Genomic DNA, 12015 nt, shown 5'->3' on the forward strand with positions numbered 1-12015 from the left:
CATCCTCTGCTGCTCGGCTCGGCTTCGAGTCGGAGCTGCAGGTCGTCAGCTTTCATTAAACCGACACTAGACTCATAGACTGATTAATGCAACATTTTATTCATAAAAAAATATTTTTTAATGTCTGTTGACAGTATTTTCTGATTTATGAAGTGATACAAAGAGAAATCTAAAATCCTCTTTGTAAAAACCTTTGACTTTAATATGTCAATCAAATAAAAATAAAAATATGAACCTGGCTTCATCCAATGTTCAGATTTATGTTCTGGATATGTATGACAATTAGCATAATAAGAGAATGCGTCATCTGCATATTGAAACATAACATTTCAGAAAACTCTCCTATTGTAAGTAATTGACTGGGGACGTTTTCACATGTCTCTCCTTAAAGACAGTCAGGTGCCCATATGGACACTGAAAGAAGACAGACTTGAAATATGTGCGCATCATTAATTAGTGTTTCCAAAAGATAAACTCTGTACCTGGAAGGCCTCCCTGGCGACGACGTCGTCCTCGTCCCCGCGGGCCCACGGCTGTCCGTGTTTGGAGTTCAGACTGTCCCCGAACACGTCGATGTAGAAGAAGACGTACTGCTCGTGAGGAATGTCCGCCTGACGAAACTCAACCATCAACTTCCTGAAGATGTCGGGTGAGCAGCAAACAAACACCACTGTGAGAAGAAAGGAGGCATTTATATTCTGTTGGACGGAGATAGACCGTCTGAGGTGCATGATAAATGATTCCAACACGTGGATAGGAATAATGATTTCCGTCCACACTAACACGCCTAAAAACAAATATATGAACATTCACATACTTGGGGCATGCGGGTGTCGTTGTAAACGCGAAGTATATTGGTTGCTTAGTTACAGAAAATACAACAGAGACAAATTTCAGGGGAAAAAAACGACTTTTATTGGCCACAAAGTGCCTCAGAACAATCCTGAAAAGGTGCAAAGCAACCACTAAGAGACACAAAATCACTACAAAGAGACACGATGCAACTACAAAGACGTTCTAAATGATAATAAAGAGAGAGAAACTGTCTTCAGGCTATGAATGATGTATGAACAAACCCTTCTGTAAAAACCTTCAGAGTATAGAGAGGAGAGAAACTACAGGTGAATAGGTTCAAACAAATAACTAATAGATATCAACATGAAACTTCTCCAGTTGATATTACTGACATCAAAACAATTATTATTTATACTGCAAGTTTTCTGAAATGTTATGTTTAAATATGCAAATTAGGCATTATCTAATGGTTATTTTTGGTGAATTTAAGATAAGATAAGATAATCCTTTATTAGTCCCGCAGCGGGGAAATTTGCAGGCTTACAGCAGCGTAGAGTAAAGAAACATTTAGGAGATATCTACAGATTCAAATATACAAAGCAGTTAAATAAATGTTTTCTTTCCACTAGTCTGGAAGCAGATGTTTATAAGATAAATAGACCAAAAATCTCTACACGACCAGAAACAAAGCAGCTGGTCATCAAGATGTCTTCTCTGTATTCAGACTTGTGTGTTTGTGGACGGATGCTGTTGATCTTCAGTGATGAAAGAGGAGGAAACAATAATCAATAACAACATGGAGGCCACCCACAGTGACTCCAGACAGCTGGAGGCGAGACGAGCCACCACCGACCGCTGATCGGCCTGACTCATCCGTCAGTGTGTGTGTCTGTGTGTGTGTGTGTGTGTGTGTGTGTGTGTGTGTGTGTGTGTGTGTGTGTGTGTGTGTGTGTGTGTCTGTGTGTGTGTGTGTGTGTGTGTCTGTGTGTGTGTGTGTGTCTGTGTGTGTGTCTGTGTGTTGTTCTAGCCACACTGAGAAAAATCCATTAGTCGTCAGTAGCTGTTACTTTGTATTGAGACTCAGACAGAATCAATATGATATTGATGAGTAAAAACACAAAGTGAGGCTCTCATGTTGCTCCATTATGAATTATGAATATTGCTATGACGGAGGCGTGACTCGCCCTACTCGGCCTCTGATTGGCTAGTCAGAGGCCGAGCAGGGCGGGTCATGCGTTTTCCATAGTAGGTAAAAAAATATAGATGTCGGGTTACTCTCAAGATCAGTCACACTTTATTTTTACACTTGATCACATTTACATTGTGTTTTAATTATAATGAAAATGCAGACTAGGGGGCAAGCAGGAGTTTTCTTTTTAATCACAATATCAAAATAACTACTATAAACTCTATCTCTGCACAGTTAATCATGCAAAGTGCTTTAGGAGCAAAGGATCATCACATGCAGGGGATGCTTTAGGGCGGGGCTACACACTGATTGACAGGTCGACACCAGAGACGTATACGGCGTCTCTCCTCCTCAGTCCTAAAATGGTCACTTCCTGTTCACTGGTTGCACACAAAAAAAACATGGCGACGGCCAAAATGCAGAACTGAAGGCTTCAGAACATCAGCCAACAAACCAGTGAGCGACGTCAAGACGCATACGTATTCTTCTCCTACAACAACCAAACGTCTGAGCATCTACTAAGTGCATATTGTGGAGTTTTTTTCTTCCTAAAACATTCGTGGAAATTTTTGTAGCACTTAAAATAGTGTCATAATCGACCACAACAAGCCCAGTGCATTCTGGGTGTTGTAGGTTTTTTCACTTTTGAGCGAAAGCCCTTTTTTCTCAGTTTTCTCTGGTCATGTAGCATTTCTGAATGATTTAAGCCTTTCCATCTACGGTGACTCCCATAAAAAGCACATTCCCACTGTGAAATACGTCTTTAAGAGTTTGAGTTTGAGTCGTAGTAACAGAAGCAACTTCAGCATTAGTTTACTTTGCTCTGTTTCTGTGCTGCTGATACTTTCTTGGCTTCATCCAAGTCTCAATGTCGGAGCTTCAGGAAGTCTCCAGAGACCTGATGACATTCCTCCGGCCTGCCGTTCCCGTCCCTCCACCTCTATTGTTTCAGGCTTTAATAACCTCTGGGCAGGAAGTGAAGGGTGAAACCACAGAAACCACGCGGGGCTAAAAGCTTTCTTCCGGCTGAAACTGAAGCGCTGCACTTTGTTCCCCTCCACCTGATCTAAAAATACTCACTCTGGACGTTCTGACCTCTGTTACCAAATATCATTAAACTTTAGTCATGCAGCGCCTCCATATTTACATTCCACACAGACCAACGTATCCTCATACAACGGTTTGTATGATTTCTTACGAGAAAGTTACTCCTCATTTTTGGTGCATTTTCCTTCAGAAGTCCAGCAACACGTGTCAATGTGTTACATGAATACAGTCCTTTTTTCTTATACATTTACGTCTTAACAGGAAACAACTTAGTTAGGTTTAGTAAAAGATGGTGAAATACTTAGTTAGGTTTGGTAAAGATGGTGAAATACTTAGTTAGGTTTAGTTAAGATCGTTGTTTGGGTTAAAATAACTACAGATGTGCCTTTACTGTAGTCAGGAAGTTAAGTGAATAAATCAACGTTGACTTCTCTTCTCACATGGGGGAACAAACAACAGTCACCAGTCTCCTGGTGGGAAATCTGGTTTTTATTTTACCCATCTCCCCATGTGGCTTTTTGCGGTCTTTATACTTCCTGGTTTATGATTGAGTGGACTATTATAAAATGATTCCGTGGGATATCTACAAATTACAGCAATTCATTGTCGTCCTTATAGCTATAAATGCTGTATGAGAACAGTCTGCCCACAGAGACAAATATCTGTCTCCCTTCTGAACCAGACTTCATGAGGTTTCAGACCCAACTCAGAGAACAGAAAGTCCACTGTCCGTCCACCAGGACATGTTTATTTATTTCATATTTTCCTGAAATAACTAGTTATTTAGTCGCCTGGATGCAGGAAACTTTGCCACTGAATTAAACCGGCCCAGCAATTACTTTTTCCTCCAAAACTGTGTAAAATAATGACTGTTATTCTGAGGAGACGGGGTCGCCCACTGGGCTCGTTGGTTGTCACATCTAACAGGCTTTAAGCCCTTTGCAAAAACCAGCACAGCTTTAACACATTTTCTTTTTTCGTTTGTTGAACATCTCTGGCGGAGACACAGACCTCAAACAAATCTGACATTTCTAAATGCTAATATGGATGTTTGTGCAACAAGCTGATATTAAATAGACTGTTTTAATAAGTGGACGTGTTTTAAAGGACACAGTCTAGTAGATGTGTCTCTTTTGATGATATGACAGGACGAGTCATTAGTCTGCTGCTGTGTCAGGTGGACTCGAAGAGACACGACCCTGAAACCAGGAAGAGCTGAAACTCCTGCAGGAGGAGCCGTTAACACACTCCCCTTCTCCCTTTGACCTCTGACCCCTGCACACTTCCTGACTCACACAGATGTGCTGAGATGAAAGGGAGACAGGCTTCCACTTTCCTCTTTCCTCTTTCAGTGTGACAGCTCTGGAGATGAAAGGATGATGTTTTCTGCTCGTAACAAGCAGGATGAACCGACAGAAACACCCAAACCACCGGGACCCTGAACGTCACACGCTTTGATCATCCACAGAGGGAAGAAAAAACTTTTCATGAAACAACTCTGACTTGGGTTTATCTCAGTAAGTAATCCTGAGATATATCCATTTAAAAATGACAGAATCAAGCCGCCTCAGAGCTGAACTTTCTTCATGCGAGAGGTGACGGAGAACAAAAGCAAAGGTCACGCAGGAAAGAGGATGTTCTTCTTTTCTTGATCTCCTTTTTTGTACCTTCTCCTTTTTCATCTCAGGTCTTAATACTTTCATTTAGTTTCAGCTTTTAGTTTTGTATTTTTTGAAATACGGAAACCATCCCATAAATGTCTCAAACCTTTAACACTTCCTGTTTTTTTCTTCTGACAAAGAAATGTTTGTAGTTTCTTTGTTTCAAACCCAAACCTGTCAGCTTTGAAGGTGTCAACATGTGTTCAATGGAAACGTTAATGACTTTCTCAACACATAATTAAGGAAACAGGACCCCAAAGAGTGTCATTGATTGAAAATACCACAACAGCGCAAAAACAGAATTAGATTATTTGAATCTAACAGAAAACCTAATTCACCTCTTGTTCTCTTCACACAATAAAACTCTTTATGACAGATCTCAGTTACCTTTTTATTACTGTTAACTTAACTTTGTTTCTCCCAATGTTGGAACAAGTATTCAAATCAGTTACTTAGGTAGAAGTAGTAATACCTCAGAGTAGGTGACAATTTGTTTCCTAGTGGCTAACTGATCCATCGATCGATCAGCTGTAATAATTCCATAAACACATTGACTCCACAAACAAAAGCTTGAGCAGAAATATTTATAGAATATTGCTTCAGGCTTCGAGGTGTGAAGTGTGGAGACTAAACTGCTGCCACAGAACCAGGACAACACTCACTGCTTCGTCCCGCCAAAGTAAAGGTCATAAGAAATACCTCTGACCTCTTCTGCTCGTGCGTTGTCATGGTGACTGACAGAAAGCCCTAATGGGATGCTGTGATCTTTTTAATGTTGTTACATTCAGTTCTCTGATAATTGCATTTGATTAGAAGGGAAACAATAAAAATCTCAGGATCATTAAAAGCCGAGTATTGATTCAAAATATTGAACTGCAGAATCACACACCACAAGGACCTCCATCCAGAACCCTGACCCCGGCACCCGACTCTCCTCTCGCCTTATTTAGCTCTGTTTTTGGTCTCCACCAACTCCTAAAAGGCAACCAAGTTCCCAGAAAAAATGTTGGCATTGAACATTTCTTTAAAAAAAAAAAAACACGTGCTACGTTGAACGTCAACGTCTGGGAATCCAAAATATGTTTCATAAATATATTTATATACATATTTCATATGTGTTCATATCACCCTCAATGTGAAACCATTGGTTAGGTTGAAGTAAAAAAACGACTTGTTTAAGGTTAGAATAAAGATGACGGTTTTGTTCCGTTCTGCAGGAGGCTCAGGTCTGAAAGGTTTGGACCTCCATCATCAAGTCATTGTGTTTGCAATATAGAACGAAGGCAGGTCGATACGAGGCTGTTTACAAAACAGGAAGTGGTCAGATGCTCCACTGCTGACACGGCTGAAACAGAGCCACAGGAGGAGGAGGAGGAGGAGGAGGAGGAGGGAGGAGACGCTGCTGCTGCCAGGAGCTGAGCTCTCCTCCTCCCTCCGGAGCTCCGACTGCAGGTCCAAGGCTGAAGTGAAGCTGGATCTGGGTCTGTCCACGGTGGACTGGTCTCTGCTGGATCTGGGTCTGTCCACAGTGGACTGGTCTCTGCTGGATCTGGGTCTGTCCACGGTGGACGGTGGACTGGTCTCTGGTCTGGATCTGGGTCTGTCCACGGTGGACTGGTCTCTGCTGGATCTGGGTCTGTCCACGGTGGACTGGTCTCTGCTGGATCTGGGTCTGTCCACGGTGGACTGGTCTCTGCTGGAGTCTGGTCTGAAGGAGTTTCTGGTGAACCTTCATGATTTCATCTGGTTTCTCCAGAATCCGACCCGGTGGCTCCGATGACGAGCTTTAAGAATAACTTTATAGAAACAGACCATCTTCTCTCTGATGGTCTGTTTACTGATGGAGGTCTATAGAGGACCTGGACTCGACTGTCCCTCTTTTTCTCTTACTCGACAGGTCCTCCTTTTCTGTTTTCATCATTCATTTACACTTGTAGCATTAATATCTCTTTCTGGAAACATCTTCCCAGGTTTGAACAGAAGTGCGTCAGATGATCTCGACTCTATCTGTATTGTTTCTGTAGCTGATCACAGATCTAAATGTGGCGGACACTCCCCCGGCTCACTGCTACGGATATACGGCCTCCAGTGAGTCTTAAAAACATCTTTAGAAACCTTTTGGTTTATGTTTCCCACACAATCACACTCACAATCACACAAACACAAGCACACACACACATCCCAGAGCAGGAACTGCCTCAACAAAACACTTCCTTCCATCAGCAGCCACATTGATTGCTGAAGACAGACAGGATGGAGGGACGGACCCAGAGGCCGTCCACTTAGACATTTAATCACTTATCGACTGGCGAAGGGAACGGAGCAACATTTGATGTTTTTAGAGCAGATCTGGAGTTTCTCTTCCAGCTTAATGAAATAGTTTGGAATCTGTTTGGAACAAGCCTCCTCTCCTAACCGTTACATCTTAATGAGCAGCGTTTGCCTCTACGTCTCTTTATTACCTTCATGCCCGGCTGACACAGCTAATTGGTTCTGCTCGCTGCCGTCGGTGAAATCTGCAACCCCTTATGTTCCCGAGCGGAACGCCGCGCTGGATGCTGCTTCATAAGCACATCAGGTTCCCTCTGCGGCTCTTTAATTAGACGAGGCTGTCAGCTTCCTCTTCCTTCACTCGGCCTAATCAGAGCGGGAGTTCGACAGCGAAGAGGCGACCCGCTGAGCTGGAACACGCCGCCGCCGCCGCCACCGCCACCAACCACCTCAGCATCAGTATCAGGCTGTTACTCATTAAAGCTCTCACTACACACACACACTCTCTAACTGATTGAGGTGTATGTGATGTGGCGTTCTGTCATTATCACATTTTCCTTCAGACAGCGGGGAGAACTTACTGAAGCAATAAAAGGAGTAGAAATACTGTACAAAAGGATCAGCATCAAAGTAAACGTAAAGCTCTTATTGATAACTATTTATTCTAGGCGAATAAATGAATAAAAAACAAATCCATAGAGCTTTTAAAAAAAAAATGATAATGCACTGCAAAAACACAAACAATCTTACCATGTCTATTTTTGTTATTACTCGTTAAAAATGTATCAGACAAATGTTAATAGGGACTGGTTTCAAAGAATGCATCTTGAATATCTTGTTCAGTTAAAATGTACGACTTTTGAGGATTACATGTTCATCATTACACAACTCTTCCTAATGCTAGTGCACCGTTTCAATGATCTGCATTAAATGACGGTGGTTTTGAGGAGTGGCTGTTCATTGTATGTTCTGTACGTTAATAAATTATGATAATTGTCCAAATCCCTGCTAGCATGCCCCCCCGGGTGTCATGTTTCCATCACTGCCAATCGGAGCGGATAAATACCCGTGACTACTGCAGAGTAATTTGTCCCAGTAATGAATGCCAGTAGGAGCCGTTCCCAGTAGAGACAGAAGACAGATGTTTGTGGGTTTTAGTGGGGGGGGGGTCAACCGTGGGAAAGAGATAGAGTGCATTTGTTGGGGATTATTATCAGCAGCAGGTTAATCCACATTTGGTGCTGTTGTTGCGTCACGTTCCGTTGTTATGTTATATTGTTATGTTATATTGTTATGTTACGTATTTATGTTACATTGTTGCGTTACATTGTTGCGTTACATTGTTGCGTTACATTGTCGCGTTACGTTATTATTTTACGTTGTTGCGTAACGTTGTTGCGTAACGTTGTTGCGTAACGATGCGTAACGTTGTTGCGTTATTGTGATGTAACATTGGTACGTTATTGCGTTAAGTTGTTGCGTAACGTTGTTGCGTAACGTTGTTGCGTAACGTTGTTGCGTAACGTTGTTGCGTTAAGTTGTTGCGTTATGTTGTGACGTTACGTTTTTGTAAGAGAGAGAATATACTAACATTTATGGTTGACACAAAGACTCCAAATAGTTAATGAAGTTACTCTGTAACTGCTGGATGTGGAGACAAGAAACTGTTTTCTAAAAGTTCCACTTTCAAGGTGCTGTGTTTCTTAGACTCCTAGACCTGTAATTTAACTTGACCCGCTCACGGCAAACTCTCTGGTCTTCACAGTCTGCTGCTGTACCACAGAAACAAACCTAATATAGACATATTTAGAGTTGTAGAGTTGAAGTTCATTAAAACTGGTCGCTGGAGATTCAACATGGCAGACGGTGCAGGTGTAATCATGTAGTTTCTTAACATTCCTTTTCTTTATTTGGTCATGTTTTTGAAACATTAATACAACAGCATGAAAACTGCATGTTCCACTATGTCTTGGACTGAAAAGGTTGTTCTGAGAGCTGAATGTCAAACACCCATATGTTCTTCAGGTTTATAATAACCTGAAGTACAGTAATCTAATGGTTATTATAGAAACCTCTATAATAAAGGCCAAAGAGAAGCAGATGAGGTTTGGAGGACGTGTTATGCAGTCTGGTTCAGAAGTGGCTGCTGCCCTGTTTCACAATCACATGTTGTACATTCGCTGAGTGTACAGTCTATTTGGCGGAGGATTTCTTGGCGGGGGGTGGGGGGGGGGATAATTTGCCGAAGCTGAAGCCGCGGGAGGACAGGAAATATAGTCGCACTGCGAGCTCTGAAACAGCGTGTTGTCGTCGGCTCTACGCTCCATGCAGAGGAGGAACCACAGCTGAAGCTCTGGCCTCAGGTTTACTTTTCAATGCAGGATGCAGAAAGTAACAAAATACTGTATTTAACATATTAAAGGGGAACCAATCCGTCAGTGATTGGTTCGATATGTAAAGATTTGTTCTATTGAGAGATGCTGAATTTACCGAGCGATACGTAAAATACATAAAAACTTCCAAAAAAATAATTTAAAAGAAAGGAAATACACATATGAATACAAAATACACGCAAATGTTGAAAAGAGGTTACATTATAAACATTCTAGTGTTAATCAATTTCAATATATTCAAGTGAAATAATGATTTCATAACATATAACATATTACTGACAATAAACCTAAACTACAATAAAAGAAAACAATCAATACAATAAATATATGATAACAAATATGTATAAATTCATGTTATTAAATGTTTTTAAATAAGTAGAATAAATAATAATAATAATAATAATAATAATAATAATAATAATAATAATAATAGGAAATTACAAAGCCCAAGAGTTCAAATACGTATTCCTCAAAAATATTGTTCTTCTTGCTCATTGTTTTTTGTTACAGTTTTTGGTACGGATACAAAATGAAAATTGATAACTAATGTTGTACAATACTCATTTGTGGACTGTTTCACCTCCCAGACTGAGATGAGTGTAAATCCATAGCTGAAGGTACGAAGCAGTTTATCAGTGACTCGATGTCCATTACTGAATTCAGCTGGGAGCGATGCTGCAGATGTTAAGAATAAAATGTCTTACCCAATACATAAATATCTGATCTGGCTTCACTTTTCCTTTTACAAAGAAACAACACATTCTACATATCATGTGTTGTTTTATTACTGGATTAAACTAATTTAAAGTCTCTCTGCAGCACGATCAGGTCACAAGATACATGCTGGAACTGTTTATTGTTGAACCGTCGCTACAGAGGCCAAAACTAAAAGCTGTGCTCACCGAGTCGCTGTTGGTCATAAAGAATGAGGAGCAGAACACAGCTGTCCTCTAAAACAACAAACTGTTGTGTTAAATGTTTATGTTTCCAATCAATTTCAAAACTTTTAAAATGCAAATTTGGCGCGTTTTCATCAACAAATAAACTCGGCTTCAGAGGAGTTTGGTCAGAAGTTGGCGCTATTGGCTACGTTTGGCTGTAATCCTGCAGTAAACCAGAGAAGAAGAAGAAGAAGACGAAGTCAAGGTTGCGAACTTGAAAAAGTCTCCTTGGCCATCTAACATCTACGTTTTTATTGTTCTAGAATTTCAGCTAGTGTTGTTTATGTTTCATGTCCAGATATGAACACCATCATTCTCACATTATGGGAATATCCAAGAATAAAACATCAGTCATGTGAGTTAAAAGTTCACTACGTCAGAATTTATTCAGGAAAGGTGTTTCTATAATCCATTCAGCGAATCACCTTTTTGATTTTTGATAAATACAAAAATCACCTCAACCATGCGTAAAACTTTTTGTTCCGTAATTGAGGAAGTTTAATCAAATTCTGCCGTCTCCATACTGCTCTTCTAATGAAATACTTCAAAATGTGAATAAAAATATGTGAATTGAAACAGCTGTGCTGTGGGGGAGAAGTGTTGGTCGGTGTATTTTTTTACTTTGTACTTAGCTAGCTTTTCCCCCCTGCGTCCAGTCTTTATGCTAAGCTAGGCTAACTCTTTCCTGACTCCAGCTCTGTAGTGAACATTTTTACCATCTCACTCTTGGAAACAAAGCGAATTTAGCGATTTTCCAATGAAGTTCAATATTTCTTTAAAACAAGAAGAACTGCTTAAAGGGAAATCAAAATAACGGCATCGATTTCAAATGAAATAACTTGATTGTGACTTAAATTATACATCAGATTAAATCATTGGGGGGAATCTTGAGCCGAACACAAACAGGACACATACAGTGCTGCTAGTTAAAGCGAGGCCTCATCAATGAGTCAGAATCTCCGGTGGCAATGTACCCAAAATAAAAACAATCTGGACCCGCTGAACTTTAACGCTGTCGTCTTGGGTTCTCAGACCAGTTTGATACCACTGCTCTCTCGCTCCGCCTGGACCAAACCAGCCGTCTCTTCTCCCCGGCTCTCAGATTCCAGCGTATTAATCTTTAACTACTGCCAGATGGACGGGAACAGCGGAGGGGAAGAGGAAAAGAGGGCTGAAGCACGGCCTCGTGGGTAGATTTGTTCAGGATGATCGACTGCCCGCTTCGCCGCCACGACGACAGGAGTGTGGTGACATCACCCGCTCCTGTGTGTGTGTGTGTGATGTCAGCGGGGTGTTTGAGAGCCAACGAGGTTTCAGTTTCCACTTTGAGCCGAGGAGTTTTGGAAACGACGCCTTCAGGGACGTAGGGTTTCAGCAATACTGAGGCCACGAGTCGAAGAACGCCATGGATCTGTATTTGATTCTTTCAGCCAACGGTTCAGTTGTATTTCCTGTAAATCGTCTCCCCCGACATGAAGGTCTAAACGCTGCTCACACTGCCAGAATTCAATGCTGGTGGATCCATAATAAGACTGGGTATCGAACCGGATGAAAATGGTTCGCATATGGGACGTTGGTGCTGAACATTGGATATTTCCAGATACTTTTCTAACTTTTGACTGTTTGGCAAAGCTGCTTTATTTAACACTGATGCATTGAGCGGTTTAAATGAGAGAAAACACGTTAAACATGTTTATTTTCCCAAATTTTCTGTACAG

At 41.2% G+C, this 12015-nt stretch overlaps 1 protein-coding gene across 2 annotated transcripts in view; it reads right to left on the reverse strand.

The window, feature by feature from the left end:
• Nucleotides 1–12015, reverse strand: part of LOC129108999 (atrial natriuretic peptide receptor 1-like) — a 63582-nt gene that overhangs the window by 39333 nt on the left and 12234 nt on the right. For both annotated transcript variants that reach the window (XM_054620902.1, XM_054620903.1), the window contains exon 3: nt 483–670. In XM_054620902.1, coding sequence (XP_054476877.1) covers nt 483–670 — 188 coding nt within the window. The remainder of the gene's footprint in view (nt 1–482; nt 671–12015) is intronic.

Source organism: Anoplopoma fimbria, chromosome 20 (genome assembly GCF_027596085.1).
Source record: "Anoplopoma fimbria isolate UVic2021 breed Golden Eagle Sablefish chromosome 20, Afim_UVic_2022, whole genome shotgun sequence".
NCBI classification, from domain to species: domain Eukaryota; kingdom Metazoa; phylum Chordata; class Actinopteri; order Perciformes; family Anoplopomatidae; genus Anoplopoma; species Anoplopoma fimbria.